General features: G+C 42.6%; 1 protein-coding gene across 4 annotated transcripts in view; it reads right to left on the minus strand.

The window, feature by feature from the left end:
• LOC134345113 (dynein light chain Tctex-type protein 2B-like) overlaps positions 1–18222 on the minus strand; it is a 68956-nt gene that overhangs the window by 13533 nt on the left and 37201 nt on the right. For 3 of the 4 annotated variants that reach the window (XR_010017604.1, XM_063045287.1, XM_063045286.1), the window contains exon 3: positions 17738–17807. Coding sequence is in view for 3 of the 4 variants with exons in the window: in XM_063045287.1 (XP_062901357.1) it covers positions 17738–17807 (70 nt within the window). In the remaining variant the exon portion in view is untranslated. Of the gene's footprint in view, positions 1–13193; positions 14109–17737; positions 17808–18222 lie in introns of those variants that run through there. The other variant, XM_063045288.1, reaches the window with a different exon arrangement.

An 18222-nucleotide genomic window follows, 5' to 3' on the forward strand; every position in this document is an offset into this window, starting at 1 on the left:
ATCTGCCTTCATCCAGCAAGCTGGGTCTTTCTTCCTAGTCAGTGCTGTGGTTGCATTGGCAGGAGTCGATGTTGGCCCTCATTCAAATTGTACAGTGTCACACTTCAGCTCCAGCTCCAGCTCCAGTGTCACACTTACCCTTCACAATCCCGGCTCGTCTGTCCTTATACGTATAGCATCAGATAGGCCGGCACCGTAGGGCAGCAGTTAATGCTTCGCTTTACAGAGCCAGCTATAAGATCGGGGTTCCAATCCTATCATGTTGGTAAGGAGTTTGTATGTTCTTCCCATGATCGCGTGGGTTTCATCCAAGTGCTCCAGTTCCCTCCCACTGTCCAAAGATGTATGGATTAGTAGGTTAATTGGTCATATGTGTGAAATTGGGCACCATGGGGTTGTTGGACCATTATGGCCTGTTATGTGCTGTATCTCTAAAACTGAATAAAAATTAAAATAAGCAACATTCACAAGAAAAACAAACTATACCCAATTTTAACAAAAATTGGTCTATTGTAGCACAAAGTGATGAAGTGCAGAGTGTTGTTAAATCCTAGCAACGTGGGTTTTGCAAGTTGGTTCAAAGTCAAAGTAGATTTATTATCAAAGTATATGTCACCACTGAGATTCATTTCTTGCAGGCATTTACAGGAAAATAAAGAAATACAACAGAATTTATGAAAAACTTTACATAAACAAATACTGGCAAAAAAAATGCAAAAATGACAAATTGTGCAAGTTAAAATGAGGCTGAGAACATGAATTGAAGGCGAGTCTGCAGGTTGAGGCACCACTGAGGCTTCAGTCCCACACCTCCAGGTTCGGAAACAGTTACTACCCTCCGAGCATTAGGGTCCTGTACTGGTCTGGATAACTTCACTCACCTCAACACTGAACTGATTCCACAGCCTACAGGCTCACTTTCTGACTCGACAACTCATGTTCTCAGTATTATTTAATTACTTGTTTTTTATTTTTATTATTATTTACAGTTTGTCTTCTTTTGTACAGTGGCTGTTTGTCAGTGTTTGTATGGAGCTTTTCATTATTTCTTTGAAATTTCTCAGTTTTACTGTGCATGCCCACAAGACTCTCAAGGTAGTACAGTGGATTACAGTTAATTGGACCATGGGTTAATTGGGACAGCTGCTTATTTGGAACAACTCTTAAGGAACAAAAACAAATTGAGAAAATAGCCTGGATTCCCTTTGTTTAGTTGGGACACTATGCCACTTAATTAGGATAGGAGGCAGTCAGTCACGTGCACTTTTGTGGCTGTTAGTCATTATACCGCACTTAGAGCGAGCAGTTGTGTCAGTTGCATGTGCTTGTGTGAAGTTATTCATTTGGATCGACAGAGACTGATTCAAAAAGCAGTGATTTTTGATATTTTGGGTTTCTTTTTTACTTTAAAATTTTTTGAGACCCTTGCCATGAAAAGATTTGACACCAGCCAAAAATATTACCCCATTGGACCAAATTAAAAGCCATCCACCTAACACCCCTCGTCGTCAGCTGGCAGAGATAACTAGAGTGATGAAATCTACTATTTCACGCTTGACACATCAGCAAGATAAACTGTGAGAAGAACGGACATTACACAAGGAACATCCCAAAAACAAAAGCGTTAAAGGTAAGGGTCCAGATGTTGAAGAAGGCCATCAATCAATGCTTTTCCATTGTAACAGCATGAAGTATGTGTCCGTGGACCAATGTTAAAAAACAAGTCAGAGGAGCAGGCTGAGAAGCTGGGCCATAAAGAGTTTAAAGTAACAGATGGTTGGGTGTCTCAATGGAAACGTACCTACCACATTAAATTCAAGACAGCACACCGTGAGAAAGAAGCAGTAACACGGAAATATACAAAACTTCCTGACTTGCTTCAAACATTTTGTGCAGATGATATCTACAATGATATCTATAATAGGCCTTCTTTTGTGCCACGCCAGACAGTTCCCTTTGCTTCAAAAACGTAGAACTATCAGGTTCAAAGAAAGCGATGAGCATATAACTGCGGTGTGTTGTTCAAATATGTCAGGAACTGATAAAAATAAATTGTTGGTTATTGGGAAAAGTGTTAAACCTTGATAGATAGATAGATATACTTTATTGATCCCGAGGGAAATTGGGTTTCTTTACAGCCGCACCAATCAAGAATAGAGCATAAATATAGCAATACAAAAACCACAAACAATCAAACAACAAAATGCAAACTATGCCAGATGGAAATAAGTCCAGGACCAGCCTATTGGCTCAGGGTGTCTGACCCTCCACGGGAGGAGCTGCAAAGTTCGATGGCCACAGGCAGGAAGCTTGATGCTTTAAGCAGCTAAGAATGGATAGTTTACCAATCAAGTACTATGCCAGCGTACAGTCAATGAATTCCTTTGTTGGTAACCATACTAACTAATGCAGTTTAATTTGTTCTGTATTTCATTTAAATACATAATTTGATATGCAGTTAAACAGTAATTTGTCTTTTATATACCTTTTTAATTATTTTCATGAAACTTCAGATAATTGGTGTTGGGCACGTGGCCAAGTGGTTAAGGCATTCGTCTAGTGATCTGAAAGTCGCTAGTTCGAGCCTCAACTGTGGCAACGTGTTTGTGTCCTTGAGCAAGGCACTTAACCACACATTGCTCTAGTGTCTGTGCGAGCAGTGGTGCCCCACACAGACTTCCAATCTGCACCTTGTAAAGCATGAAAATGCCCGATGCAGGCCTCTCGTGGTCTGAGTCGACGTTCCCTCCCCTTCAGATAATTGGGGCAGCCACTTAATTGGGCCAAAACGTATGGTTCCAATATGTCCTAATTAACTGTAATAAGATATTTACTCTGATCATAAATTTACTTTGAACTTTTAAAGTTGGTTCAAGAACCACCTTCAAGGAAACTATAAATCTTTTCCTGTTCACCTGGTAATTTCCTTGACAGAGCATGGAAGAGAGTACCTAGTTCAGGAATCTGTCTATAATCAGGACTCCAGCAAACTTGGGAGCAATTTGCAGTAACTGTCCTGATGAAAGGTCTCAGCCTGAAACGAAGACTCTTTATTCCTCTCCATTGATGCTGAGTGAGACTGATCTGTTGAGTTCTTCCAGCATTTTGTGTGTGTTACGACGGATTTCCAGCATCTGCAGAATCGCGTGTTTCAGATTTTGCAGACAGAGTTTTTCTACAGTGCGCTGCGGTGCCTGCTTTAGGTAGTCCAGGCTTCAGAACACACAGAGAGCAGGGACCACTGCTGCTCATTAGACCAGGAGCTTTGCTCCCGGTACATGACCATGATCTCCAGAGGCTGATTTGGCATGGGAGACAGTGGTGAATATCATAGCGTCATAGAGCACTACAGTACAGAAACAGACCCTTTGACTCATCTAGTCGGTGCCAAACTATTATTCTGCCTAGTCCCATAGCACTCCACACACCTCCCATCCACATACCTACCCGAGCTTCTCTTAACTGTTGGAATTGAACCTGCATCCACCACTTCCACTGGCAGCTCACTTCACCCTCATACCACCCTCTGAGTGAAGAGGTTCAAGTGCAAATTCAAATTTGTTGTCATTCAACCATACACATGTATACAGCTAAACAAAACATAGAAACATAGAAAATAGGTGCAGGAGTAGGCCATTCAGCCCTTCGAGCCTGCACCGCCATTCAGTGTGATCATGGCTGATCATCCAACTCAGAACCCTGTACCTGCCTTCCCTCCATACACTGTGATCCCTTTAGCCACAAGGGCCATATCTAACTCCCTCTCAAATATAGCCAATGAACTGGCCTCAACTGTTTCCTGTGGCAGAGAATTCCACAGATTCACCACTCTCTGTGTGAAGAAGTTTTTCCTCATCTCGATCCTAGAAGGCTTCCCCTTTATCCTCAAACTGTGACCCCTCGTTCTGGACTTCCCCAACATCGGGAACAATCTTCCTGCATCCAGCCTGTCCAATCCCTTTAGGATTTTATATGTTTCAATAAGATCCCCCCTCAATCTTCTAAATTCCAACGAGTATAAGCCCAGTTCATCCAGTCTTTCACCATATGAAAGTCTTGCCATCCCAGGAATCAATCTGGTGAACCTTCTTTGTACTCCCTCTATGGCAAGAATGTCTTTCCTCAGATTAGGGGACCAAAACTGCACACAATACTCCAGATGTGGTCTCACCAAGGCCTTGTACAACTGCAGTAGTACCTCCCTGCTCCTGTACTCGAATCCTCTTGCTCCGAATGCCAGCATACCATTTGCCTTTTTCACCGCCTGCTGTACCTGCATGCCCACTTTCAATGACTGGTGTATAAACATCATTCCTCTGGGGCCAAAGTGCAAGACACAGTACATTAGTCACACATTGCGCATATATTTACAATTCAGCACATACAATTATGGTTTGCTTGCACTGTTGTAACTATATGTTATAATTATGTGGTTTTTGTCAGTTTTTCAGTCTTGGTCTGTCCTGTGTTTCTGTGATATCGCACCGGAGGAATATTGTATCATTTCTTAATACATGCATTACTAAATAACAATAAAAGAGGGCTGTGTGTCCTCATAATCTAATCTAATACAAGCACAAAATAATATTAGCACAAATATTAGTGGCATGGCCTGAAGATTGACAACTATTGTTAGCAGAATTTCAGATGGTGATGAGTAATAGATCAGCTGATTAAGCGGTGTCGCAATAACAACCTTGCACTCAAAGTCAGTAAAACTGAGGAATTAATTGTGGATTTCAGAAAGGGGAAGTCAAGCGAACACACACCAGTTCTCCTTGAGGGATCAGAAGTGGAAAGAGTGAGCAGTTTCAAGTTCCTGGGTGCCAGCATCTCACAGGATCTATCTTGGACAACTGGACTGATCTGGATTCTGATCTCAAAAATGATCAGAGGCAGACAATGAGTAGACAGCCACTCGTTCGAGGTTAGAGTTTCTAGTGTTCCACCAACATTCACCAGCAACTTTGATGTGTGTTGCTTCTAAAGATCTCACCTTTTCAGTCATTTCTGATGAGACAACCTTCACATCTGGGGAATCTGACCTGCCTCCATTGTTAGCATACACGAGGAAATCTGCAGATGCTGGAATTTCAAGCAACACACAAAAAACTTGCTGGTGAACGCAGTAGGCCAGGCAGCATCTCTAGGAAGAGGTGCAGTCGACGTTTCGGGCCGAGACCCTTCGTCAGAACTCATTGTTAGCATACTCTTTTTTCATGAGAGATTGGAGAAGAAGGGACAGTGAGCCTGTGATTTTCTGACCCACATACTCAGCCCCACTCTCACTTATTGGGAGAGGCTCGTATGGAACATAAGTGCTACAATGAACCAGTTGTGCCTTTTTCTCCTCTGTGAGTGTTGTCATAACAAACATCCTATGTTTTATGCTTTTCCACAAATATTGTGTGGGGGATAAGTGAGAGTGGGGCTGAGTATGTGGGTCAGAAAATCACTGGCTCACTGTCCCTTCCTCTCCAATCTCTCATGTAAAAAGAGTATGCTAACAATGCAGGCAGGCCAAATTCCCCAGGTGTGAAATTGTCTTATCAGAAGTGGCTGAAAAGGTGAGACCTTTAGAAGATAGGAGAAGTGGTCGGGGCGGGGGTTGGGGGAGGGGGGTGTCTGAACTCTGCCACAGACAGTCCCATGGATAAGGAAAGATTTACAGGGATACAGACCAAACATAGATACAATTGAAGTACATAACCTCAGTGAAAAACTGAGTTTAAATGTATTTGGCTAAGGTGTATGTAAACTTCTGACTTCAGCTGTAAATGGGTGGGACGAGCACAAGGAAACAACTTAGTTAGCATTGACAAGCTGGGCTGAAGTGTCTGTTTCCTTGCTATATAATTTGATGACTCACAATCATAGAATGCTACAGCACAGAAACAGACCCTTAAACTCATCTAGTCTATGCTGAACTGTTACTCTAACAAGACCCATTAACCTGCAACTGGACCTTGGCCTCTGTTTCCCTCCCATCTATTCAAACTTCTCTTAAAATGACTAAATCAATATGTAGATAAATCTACAAGAGGAGAGGCTGTACTTAATCTGGTATTGGGGAATGAACCTGGTCAGGTGTCAGGTCTGAGAGTGGGAGAGCATTTTGGAGATAGTGATCACAATTCTATCTCCTTTAACATAACATTGGGGAGGGATAGAAACAGACGAGTTTGGAAAGCATTTAATTGGAGTAAGGGGAAATATGAAGTTATCAGGCAGTAACTTGGAAGCATAAATTGGGAACAGAAGTCCTCAGGGAAATGTATGGCAGAAATGTAGCAAACGTTCAGGGGATACTTGCAATGGGGCGTTCTGCAATGAGACAGGGAAAGGATGGTAGGGTACAGGAACCGTGGTGTACAACGGCTGTTGAAAATCTAGTCAAGAAGAAAAGAAAAGCCTACGAAAGGCTCAAAAAATAGGTAATGATAGAGATCTATTAGATTATAAGGCTAGCAGAAAGGAGATTAAAAATTAAATTAGGAGAGCCAGAAGGGGCTATGAGAAGGCCTAAGCGAGCAGGATTAAGGAAAACCCCAAGGCATTCTACAAGTATGTGAAGAGCAAGAGGATAAGACATGAGAGAATAGGACCAATCAAATGTGACAGTGTGTATGGAACCAGAGGAGTTAGCAGAGGTACTTGAATACAGGTGTCCCCCGCTTTTCGAATGTTCGCTTTACGAAACCTCACTGTTACGAAAGACCTACCTTAGTTCCCTGTTTTCGCTAACAGAAGGTGTTTTCACTGTTAGGAAAAAAGCAGCGCGTCCCGAGCAGCCGTTCTCCCCCGGATTCAGAACGGCATTCTTGCCGGTATTGCTTAAACATGTGCCCGTGAGCAGCCGTTAGCAAGATGAGTTCTAAGGTATCGGAAAAGCCTAAAAGAGCTCGTAAGGGTGTTACACTTAGCGTAAAACTAGACTTAATTATGTGCTTCGATCATGGTGAACGAAGTAAGGACATAGTGAGTTTCGCTTGTGGAAGTTGACGAAAATGATGTTGAAGAGCTTTTGGCATCCCATGACCAAGAACTGATAGATGAAGAGCTGATGCAGTTAGAAGGAAAGGATAACAATCGAAACCCAATGCAGTAGCGAACAGACTGAAAGTGAAGTTGTCCAGGAACTGAACATGAAACAACTGCGTGAGATTTTCGCTGCAATCATAAAGTACGACTTTAAGTTTGAAAGGGTACGTTGGTTTAGGGCATATTTGTAAGATGGTTTGAGTGCTTACAAAGAACTGTATGATAGAAAAATGCGTGAGGCTCAGCAGTCAAGCATACTGTTGTTTTTCAAGCCTTCCACATCAGCCACAGCAGACGATGAACCTCAACCTTCGACATCAAGGCAGGCAGTCATAGAAGAAGATGACCTGCCTGCCCTGATGGAAACAGACGACGAGATGACACCCCAGTGTCCCACCACTCCAATCCCCGGGCCGCTGACAGATACCGATCCGCGAAGAATGCAGCGGTAGCCGGGAGGCACACAACACATCTTTTAAAAAAAGCTGAAATAAACATGCTAATTAATTAGGTGCTGCCCGGCACGTAATTGTTGGCCCAGATCAGAGGCGATGCAATTGGCAATCGCCTCTGATCTGGGCCGACATTTATGTGCCGGGCGGCACCTAATTAATTAGCTTGCCTATTTTGGCTTTTTTCTTAAAGATGTGCTGTGTGCCTCCCAGCTACCACTGTACCCCTGCATGCTTTGCAGATCGGTAGCGGTTCGCTGCCCAGAGGGTGGGGACCACTGCACCACCCCAACCTCCAACAACTCAGCCTAACACACCATCATCAGTGTGCTCGGCACTGTCTTCCTGATTCCGGTTAAGTGATACTACACCGTACATACATTATTTCTACTTTACATAGGCTGTGTATTTTTACATGTTATTTGGTATGATTTGGCAGCTTCATAGCTTAAAGGTTACTGGAGAGAGTGTTTCTGCCGAGAGCGCTTGCGCTGTGTTTTTGCTGACAGCGCTTGCGCCGCGTTTCTGCCGAGAGTGCTTGCGTGAGATTTTCGCTCAATGATTGTGGAAAAGTATTTCTACTTTATATAGGCTGTGTATTTATCATATCATTCCTGCTTTTACTATATGTTACTGTTATTTTAGGTTTAATGTGTTATTTGGCATGATTTGGTAGGTTATTTTTGGGTCTGTGAGTGCTCTCAAAATTTTCCCATATAAATAAATGGTAATTGCTTCTTCGCTTTACAACATTCTGGCTTACGAACCATTTCATAGGAACGCTCTACCTTCGAATGGCGGGGGAAACCTGTACTTTGCTTCAGTATTCGTTATGGAAAAGGATCTTGGCGATTGTAGACTGACTTACACTGGATTGAAAAGCTTGAATATATATAGATATTAAGAAAGAGGATGTGCTGGAGCTTTTGGAAAGCATTAAGTTAGATAAGTTTCAGGGACCAGACGAGATGTACCCCACGCTACTGTGGGAAGCAAGGAAGGAGATTGCTGAGCCTCTGGCAATGATCATCAATGGGGACAGATTGGAGAGTTGTGGATGTTGTTCCCTTATTCAAGAAAGGGAGTAGAGATAGCCCAGGAAATTATAGACCAGTGAGTCTTACTTCAGTGGTTGGTAAGATGATGGAAAAGATCCTGAGAGGCAGGACTTATGAACATTTGGAGAGGTATAATATGATTAGGAATAGTCAGCGTGGTCAAAGGCAGGTCGTGTCTTATGAGCCTGATTGAATTTTTTGAGGATATGACTAAACACATTGATGAATGTAGAGCAGTAGATGTAGTGTATGTGGATTTCAGCAAGGCATTTGATAAGGTACCCCATGCAAGTCTTACTGAGAAAGTAAGGAAGCATGGGATCCAAGGGAATATTGCTTTGTGGATCCAGAACTGGCTTGCCCACAGAAGGCAAAGAGTGGTTGTAGACAGGTCATATTCTGCACGGAGGTTGGTCACCAGTGGTGTGCCTCAGGGATCTGTTCTGGGACCCTTACTCTTTGTGATTTTTATAAATGACCTGGATGAAGAAGTGGAGGGATGGGTTAATAAATTTGCCGATGACACAAAGGTTGGGGGTGTTGTGGATCACGTGGAGGGCTGGCAGACGTTACAGCGGGACATTGATAGGATGCAAAACTTGGCTGAGAAATGGCAGATGGAGTTCAACCCAGGTAAGTGTGAGGTGGTTCATTTTGGTAGGTCAAATATGATGGCAGAATATAGTATTAATTGTAAGACTCCTGGCAGTGTGAAGGTTCTGAAGGATCTTGGGGTCCGAGTCCATAGGACACTCAAAGCTGCTACGCAGATTGACTCTGTGGTTAAGAAGGCATACGGTGCATTGGCCTTCGTCAATTGTGGGATTGAGTTTAAGAGCTGAGAGGTAATGTTACAGCTACATAGGACCCTGGTCAGACCCCACTCGGAGTACTGTGCTAAGTTCTGCTCAACCTCGCTACAGGAAGGATGTGGAAACTACAGAATTGGGGCAGAGGAGATTTACAAGGATGTTGCCTGGATTGGGTAGCATGCCTTACAAGAATAGCTTGAGTGAACTTGGCCTTTTCTCCTTGGAGCGACAGGGGATGAGAGGTGACCTGATAGAGGTGTATAAGATGATGAGAGACATTGATTGTGTGGATAGTCAGAAGCTTTTCCCAGGTCTGAAATGGCTATCATGAGAGGGCACAGTTTTAAGGTGCTTAGAAGTAGGTACAGAGGTAAGTCTTCTACGCAGAGAGCAGTGAGTGCGTGGAGTGGGCTGCTGGCAATGGTGGTGGAGGCAGACACAATAGGGTCTTTTAAGAGACTCCTGGACAGGTACATGGAGCTCAGGAGAATAGACGGCTGCAGGTAACCCTAGGCCTACAGCATTGTAGGCTGAAGGGCCTATATTGTGCTGTAGGTTTTCTATGTTCGATGCAAGTCAAAGTCAAAGTAAATGGTTGCCATGGTAGCGTAACAGTTAGCACAATGTTATTACAGCTCAGGGCGTTCTACAGTTCAGAGTTCAATTCCAGCACCACTCTACATCCTCCCTGTGAGATGAGTGGGCTTCCTCCCACGGTCCAAAAACATACCGGGTAGGTTAATTGGTCATTGTAAACTGTCTCGTGATTAGGTTGGGGTTACTCGGGGTACTGGGAATAATTGGGCTGTGTAGCACTAAATAAATAAATACATTTATTATCAAAGTATGTATCTGTCATATGCCACCTTGAGATTCATTTTTGATTGGCATTTACAGGAAAAAGGAAATACAATAGCATTTTATGACAAATTATACATAAACAGGCAACACTGACAAACATCCAACGTGTCCCTGACAATGAGTTTGTTGGTTGTGGAATTGGTTCAGAGTTGAGCTGAGTGAAACAGGAGCCTGATGGTTCTATGGTAATAACTTGAAATTTATTATTTTTTATTTAGAGATACAGCACAGAACAGGCACGTTTAGCCCACCTATCTACTCCACACAGCAACCCACTCATCTAATCGCAGGACAATTTACAATGAACAATGAACCTACTAACCTCATGTCTTTGGACTGTGGGAGGAAACCGGAGGAGCCAGAGGAAACCCTTGCGGTTCACGGGGAGAACACAGACAACACTGGAATTGAACTCGGAACTGCTGAGCGCTCTGAGCTGTAACAACGTTGTGCTATCCACTACACTGCCGTGGAGGCCATTGGTTTTAGAGTACTTAAAAGTGAGTCTGTAGGTTGTGGTATAAGTTCAGAGTTGTGATCACTGAAGTTATCCACACTACTTCAGGAGCCTGATGGTTGTGGGGTAATAATTCACAATGTTGCAATGGAACCCCACTCATTCCACACTCTCACCACCCTCTGAGTGAAGAGGTTCCCTCTTAAGTTTCTCTTAAATATTTCGCCTTTTACCCTTAACCCATGACATGTAATTCTCGTCTCACACAACCTCAGTGGAAAAAGCCTGCTTGCATTTACCCTACTGATACCCTCATAATTTTGATAACCTCTATCAAATCTCCTCTCAATTTTCTACACGCCAGTGAATAGTATCTTAACCTATTCAAGTCCCAGCAATATAATGTAAATTTTCTCTGCACTCTTTCAAACTTATTGATATCCTTCCTGTAGCTGGGTGATGAGTACTGTATACAATACTGTAAATCTGGCCTCACCAAGGTCTTATACAACTTCAACATAGCATCCCAATTCCTGTACTCAATACTTTCATTTATGAAGGCCAATGTGCCAAAAGCTTTCTTTGTGACCCTATCTCCTGTAATACCACTTTCAAGGAATTATGGATCTGGAGGAGACACGGAGACCTTGCTTTGTAGATCCAAAATTGGCTTGCCCACAAAAGGCAAAGGGTGGTTGTAGATGGGTCATATTCTGCATAGAGGTTGATGACCAATAGTGTTCCACAGGGATCTGTTCTGGGACCAATCTTCTTTGTGATTTATATAAATGACCTGGATGAGAATGTAGAAGGGTGGGTTAGTAAGTTTGCTGATGACACAATGGTTGGGGGTGTTGTGGATAGTCTGGAGGGTTGTCAGAGGTTACAATGGGAAATCAATATGATGCAGAACTAGGCAGAGAAGTGGCAAATGGAGTTTATCCCAGATAAATCCGAAGTGGTTCGTTTTGGTAGGTCAAGTTTGAAGACAGAATATAATATTAATGGTAAGACTCTTGACAGTGTGGAGGATCAGAGAGATCTTGGAGTCCATGTCCATAGGACACTAAAAGCTGCTGCACAGTTTGACGGTGTTGTAAAGAAGGCATATGGTGCAATGGCCTTCATCAACCATGGGATTGAGTTCAAGAGCTGTGAGGAAATGTTACATCCATATAAGACCTTGGTCAGACCCCACTTGGAATACTGTGTTCAGTTCTGGTCACCTCACTACAGAAAGGATGTGGATATTATAGAAAGAGTCCAGAGAGGATTTACAAGGATGTTGCCTGGATCGGAGAGCATACCTTATGAGAATAGGTTGAGTGAACTTGGCCTTTTCTCTTTGGATCATGGAGGATGAGAGGTGACCCGATAGAGGTGTATAAGATGATGAGAGGCATTGATTGTATGGCTAGTTAGAGGCTTTTTCCCAGGGCTGAAATGGCTAACATAAGGGGGCATAGTTCAAAGGTGATTGGAAGTGGATACAGGGAGGATTACAGGGGGGATTTCAGGGGCAAGTTTTTCACACAGAGTGTGGTGAGAGCGTGCAATGTGCTGCCAGCAATACTGGTGGAAGCAGATACAATAGGGTCTTTTAAGAGACTCTTAGATAGTAACATGGAACTTAGAAAAATAGAGGGCTATACTTTAAGGAAATTCTAAGCAGTTTCTAGAGTAGGTTACATGGTCTGGACAACATTGTGGGCTGAAGGGTTCTATGTATTCCCAGATCCCTCGATTCTACTGCACTCCTCTGTGCCCTACCGCTCACTTTGTAAGTCCATCTAGCCTGTTCCAAACTACTATTCTGCCTAGTCTAATCAACCTTCACCCAGACCATAGCCCTCCCATCCACGTACTTCTCTTAAATGTTGCAGTCAAACTTGCATCCACTATTTCTGCTGGCAGCGCAGTCCGCACTCTCACCATTCTCTGAGTGAAGGAGTTTCCCCTCAGGTTCCCCTTCAATATTTTACCTTTCACCTTTAACCCATGACCTCTATTTCTCATCTCACTCAACCTCGGAGAAAAAATCTTGCTTGCATCAGCATTGCCTTTAATTGCTTTCACCCACTGCCATTGCGTATACAGTATTTGTAAATTAGCATAAGCTAATTTGCATGTCAGTGCCTTCAGAGTACAAAGTCCACTTTCAACAAATATTTACATTGTTGTCAAATTAATGAAGGCTTTAAACATACCCTGTCCTTGCTCATGTCACACAATCTTCATTTGCAACTGATAAACGGGCAACACAACAACTCTGTTACACAAAACAGCAGGACAGAACTGGTAAAGAATGTGAAAAATGCATCAGAATTCAGTGAGGCCATGGATTAATCACTGACCTTTCCGTGAGAGTATCCACAAGAAATTACAAACTGGTTCCTTCAAAGTTCAAAAATTCTAAGTAAATTTATTATCAAAGTACATGTAGGTCTCTATTTACAACCTTGAGATCCATTTTCGCACAGGCATACTTAGTAAACCCTAGAAACACAGCAGAATCAATGAAAACTCGCACCCACCAGCATGGCAACCAACATGCAAAGGACAACAACCTGTGCAAGTACAAAGAAAAAAACAAATAACAATATCGAAAATATGAGATGAAGAGTCCTTGAAAGTGCGTTTATTGATTATGGGAATGTTGGGGCGAGTGAAGTTGAGTGACGTTATCTCCTCTGGTTCCAGAGCCTGCTGGTTGAAGAGTAGTAACTGTTTCTGAACCTGGTGGTGTGGGTCCTGAGGCTCTTGCACCTTTTTCCTAATAGCATGTGTGAGAAGAGAGCAGGTCCTGGGTGATAGGGTTCTGATTACACTGCACAACAAATTTTTTCAAAAGTGTTGCTTCCTCAGAATTTTTTTTGTTTATGATAGACTGCTTGAAAATGAACACAAATATAATTTCAGACTACTTGTATCACGTAGAAATTTGGAGAAACAACAAATTAACTTTTACTGAATATAGTGTGTTTAATTGCATAATGGTGATGATGCTTTGCAATAGTTCAACTAAGTTAAAAATATTTTGCTAATCATTATCATTTTACTCAATGTCTGAGGCTTCTCGCTTTAAGTGTCCAACACTAATTCGCCAGCATTGACGGATTACAGTTGCCCTGGTATCTTTTCTCCATGACCACAATGTCCTGGTGAAATCTTTCACCATGCTCGTCACTAACAGCACCAAGATTTGCAGGGAAGAAGTCTAAATGGGAATGCAGAAAATGAATCTTTAGTGACATGCAACACACATCAAAGTTGCTGGTGAATGCAGCAGGCCAGGCAGCATCTCTAGGAAGAGGTACAGTCGACGTTTCAGGCCGAGCCCCTTCGTCCTGACAACTTCTTTGAATGCCTTCCATGTGATTTTCTCCAGTCCTACTAGAAATTCTTCAAATTGCCTGTCATTGATGACCTGTTTGATTTGTGGACCAACAAAAATGCTTTCCTTAATCTTGGCATCAATTATTCTGGGAAGCATCTGTCTCAAATATCAAAATCCTTCACAGAAATTTTTGTGCCTGGTGATAGCAAATTCCATCCTTACAGTCTTAAACCCAATAATTATTACTAAAACCTGTCCTGCCATGCAGCAGCCGCACCACCTAAGCATGCCTGGACAAGATAGTAAACTTTCCAGCTTACATTGTAGGCAACATTTTAATTGACTTGAATTATGAATTGAAATAATAAACATAAGTTTATTTTAAAAATAGTGCATGACAGGGAAATTTCACGGTGATTTTCATGATCAGTAGCCCAAAATTCATAAGATACACCTAAAGGTATTCAGGAAGCAAAATCTTTGTTGTCCAGTGTTGGATAGAAAAGATTTATGAGATTCTTCCAGGTCTGAGTTATAGGGAGAGGTTGGCCACGCCAGGACTTTATTCTTTGGAATGCAGGAGAATGAGGGTGACCTTATAGAACTGCTTAAAATTATGAAAGGCACAGATAAGGTGGATGGTAACAGCCTTTTCCCCCGGGTACGCAAGTCTGAAAGTCACCAGCACTGATTTCAGATGAAAAGGAAATACATAGGTGGGACATGAGGGGCAACCTTTCCATGCAGGGAGTGGAGAGTAGATGGAACGAGCTACCAGAGGAAGTGCTTGAGGAAGGTACACAGCATCAGTTATGAAGCACTTGGGACAGGTACAGAGAGGGGGGTCCTGGAGGGATGTGGGCCAAAAGCAGGAAACTGGGACTAGCTGGATGGGCACCGTGGTAGACATAGGCTAGTTGGGATGAAGTGCATGTATCCGTGCCGTACTGCTCTCTGACTCAAGGAACGTGAGGGGAATTGACGTCTGGAGTTGGTTTGGAAAGGGTGACTGAAGCAGCAACTTAGATCAAATTTTTAAAAGTGCTGATGTTCTACGGCCTACGGCTGACAGCTTCAAAGAAGAATTAGTCTCAATGTGCTCTCTTTGCTGTGGGCACAGAGACAATGAACAAATGGCAGCATTCTCTCACAACTATTTTTGGGAACACACATCATAAGACCAAGGAGCAGAATCAGCCCATTTGGCCCAGTGAGTCTGCTCCGCTGTTCCATCACAGCTGATTTATTATCCCTCGCAACCCCATTCTCATGCCTTCTCCCCGCAACCTTTGACATCCTCACTAATCAAGAACCTATCAACCTCTGCTTTAAATACACCAAATGACTTGGCCTCCACAGCCGTTTGTGGTAATGAATTCCACAGATTCACCACCCTCTGGATAAAGAAATTCCTCCTCAACTTTGCTCTAAATCGACATCCCTCTATTTTGTGGTTGTGTCCTCTGGTCCAAGACTCCCCCCACTATAGAAACATCCTTTCTACATCCAGTCTATCAAGGCCTTTTAATATTCAATAGGTTTCAATGAGATCCCCCCTCCTCCATTCTTTTAAACTCCAGCAAGTACAAACCCAGGGCGATCAAATGCTCCTCATATCTTAACCCTTTCATTCCCAGACTAATTCTTGTGAATTCATGCTCTTGTGTACACAGCCTTCATTGCTACACAGCTGCACTAAAGACAGATGGTTAAAAAGTTTACGAAATGTGAAAGATTTTCTTTGTTGGACTGTATTTCATTATACTCTTCAATTAATAAAAATCAATAGTATGTGATTTTTCAATTTTCATTCTGAATATTCATGGTATGGTATGTGCATTACAAAAACAAACATTTAAAGTGCCACGCAGTTTTCAGGCCATGTAAAACCTTCCTGCTCAGAGCAATGATTCGTCCGCACAGCTGTAGAAAAAAATTAGAGGGAACGTTGCTGGCAACCTTCCATTTACATGAATACATCATGAAGGACCCTCACTATCTTGACATTGCCACCATCAGGGAGGAGGTACTACTGCAAAAACAACAAATTTCAGATCAGAATCAGAATCAGGTTTATTATCATTCGTAAGGCCAGTGATGTTGTGGGGATGGAACTGGACTCTCTGACGGTGGTGTCTGAAAAGAGGATGCTGTCTAAGTTGCATGCCATCTTGGACAATGTCTCCCATCCACTACATAATGTACTGGTTGGGCACAGGAGTACATTCAGCCAGAGACTCATTCCACCGAGATGCAGCACAGAGCGTCATAGGAAGTCATTCCTGCCTGTGGCCATCAAACTTTACAATTCCTCCCTTGGAGGGTCAGACACCCTCAGCCAATAGGCTGGTCCTGGATTTATTACATAATTTACTGGCATAATTTACATATTACTATTTAACTATTTATGGTTCTATTACTATTTATTATTTATGGCGCAAATGTAATGAAAACCAATTTCCCCCGGGATCAATAAAGTATGACTATGACTATGACTATCACCGGCATGTGATGTGAATTTTATTAACTTAGCAACAGCAGTTCAATGCAATACATAATCTAGCAGAGAAAATAATAATAATAATAATAGATAGACAAGTAAATCAATTACGTATATTGAATAGATTTTTAAAAACATGCAAAAACAGAAATACTGTATATTAAAAAAAAGTGAGGTAGTGTCCAAAGCTTCAATGTCCATTTCGGAATCAGATGGCAGAGGGGAAGAAGCTGTTCCTGAATCGCAGAGTGTGTGCCTTCAGGCTTCTGCACCTCCTACCTGATGGTAACAGTGAGAAAAGGGCATGCCCTGGGTGCTGGAGGTCCTTAATAATGGATGCTGCCTTTCTGAGACACCACTCCCTGAAGATGTCCTGAGTATTTTGTAGGCTAGTGTCCAAGATGGAGCTGACTAGATTTACAATCTTCTGCAGTTTCTTTCAGTCCTGGGCAGAAGCCCCTCCATACCAGACATTGATACAACCTGTCAGAATATTCTCCACAGTACAACTATAGAAGTTTTTAAGTGTATTTGCTGACATGCCAAACCTCTTCAAACTCCTAATAAAGAATAGCCACTGTCTTCCCTTCTTCATGACTACATCAATATGTTGGGACCAGGTTAGATTCTCAGAGATTTTGACACCCAGGAACTTGAAGCTGCTCACTCTCTCCACTTCTGATCGCTCTATGAGGATTGGTATGTGTTCCTTCGTCTTACCCTTCCTGAAGTCCACAATCAGCTCTTTCGTCTTACTGATGTTGAGTGCCAGGTTGTTGCTGCGACACCACTCCACTGTTGGCATATCTCACTCCTGTATGCCCTCTCATCACCACCTGAGATTCTACCAACAATGGTTCTATCATCAGCAAATTTATAGATGGTATTTGAGTTTTGTCTAGCCACACAGTCATGTGTACATAGAGAGTAGAGCAGTGGGCTAAGCACATACCCCTGAGGTGCACCAGTGTTGATAGTCAGCGAGGAGGATACGTTATCACCAATCCACACAAATTGTGGCCTTCCGGTTAGGAAGTCGAAGATCCAATTACAAAGGGAGGTACAGAGGCCCAGATTCCGCAACTTCTCGATCAGGATTGTGGGAATGATGGTATTAAATGCTGAGCTATAGTCGATAAACAGCATCCTGACATAGGTGTTCGTGTTTCATGACATATATCAGTGATTGCATTCTGAAAAAGATAAAAAGCCAACCTACTTCACTCCTTCTCCTCTCTGTTCGCCAATGACAACCTGCACCACCAGTTTATATCGCTCAAATGCACACCCTGTGGGGAGAGAACACACAGACACAATATTGTAACTTCCTGTAAACACGCTTCAGTTATCAGAAATAAAGAGAGCCATGTCCGTGACAGCGGAGAGAATATATAGATCAGGTAGATAATCAGAATGCTTTTCCTAGGATAAAAATATCAAATATTAAAAAGACATGGATTTATGTTGAGAGGGAGAAAGGTTATGGGAATGTTTTCCCCTGGGTAGAAATGAAAAGATTATAAGATTAGCTTTATTTGTTACATGTACATCGAAACATACAGGGAAATGTGTTGTTTGCATCAACAACCAACACAGTCAGAGGATGTGCCGACACGTGTCGCCATGATTCTCATGCCCACATAGCGTGTGCACAACCTACTAACCCTCATGAACTCATATGTTTACACTTCCTCCCTCACTACC

Source organism: Mobula hypostoma, chromosome 4 (assembly GCF_963921235.1).
Source record: "Mobula hypostoma chromosome 4, sMobHyp1.1, whole genome shotgun sequence".
NCBI classification, from domain to species: domain Eukaryota; kingdom Metazoa; phylum Chordata; class Chondrichthyes; order Myliobatiformes; family Myliobatidae; genus Mobula; species Mobula hypostoma.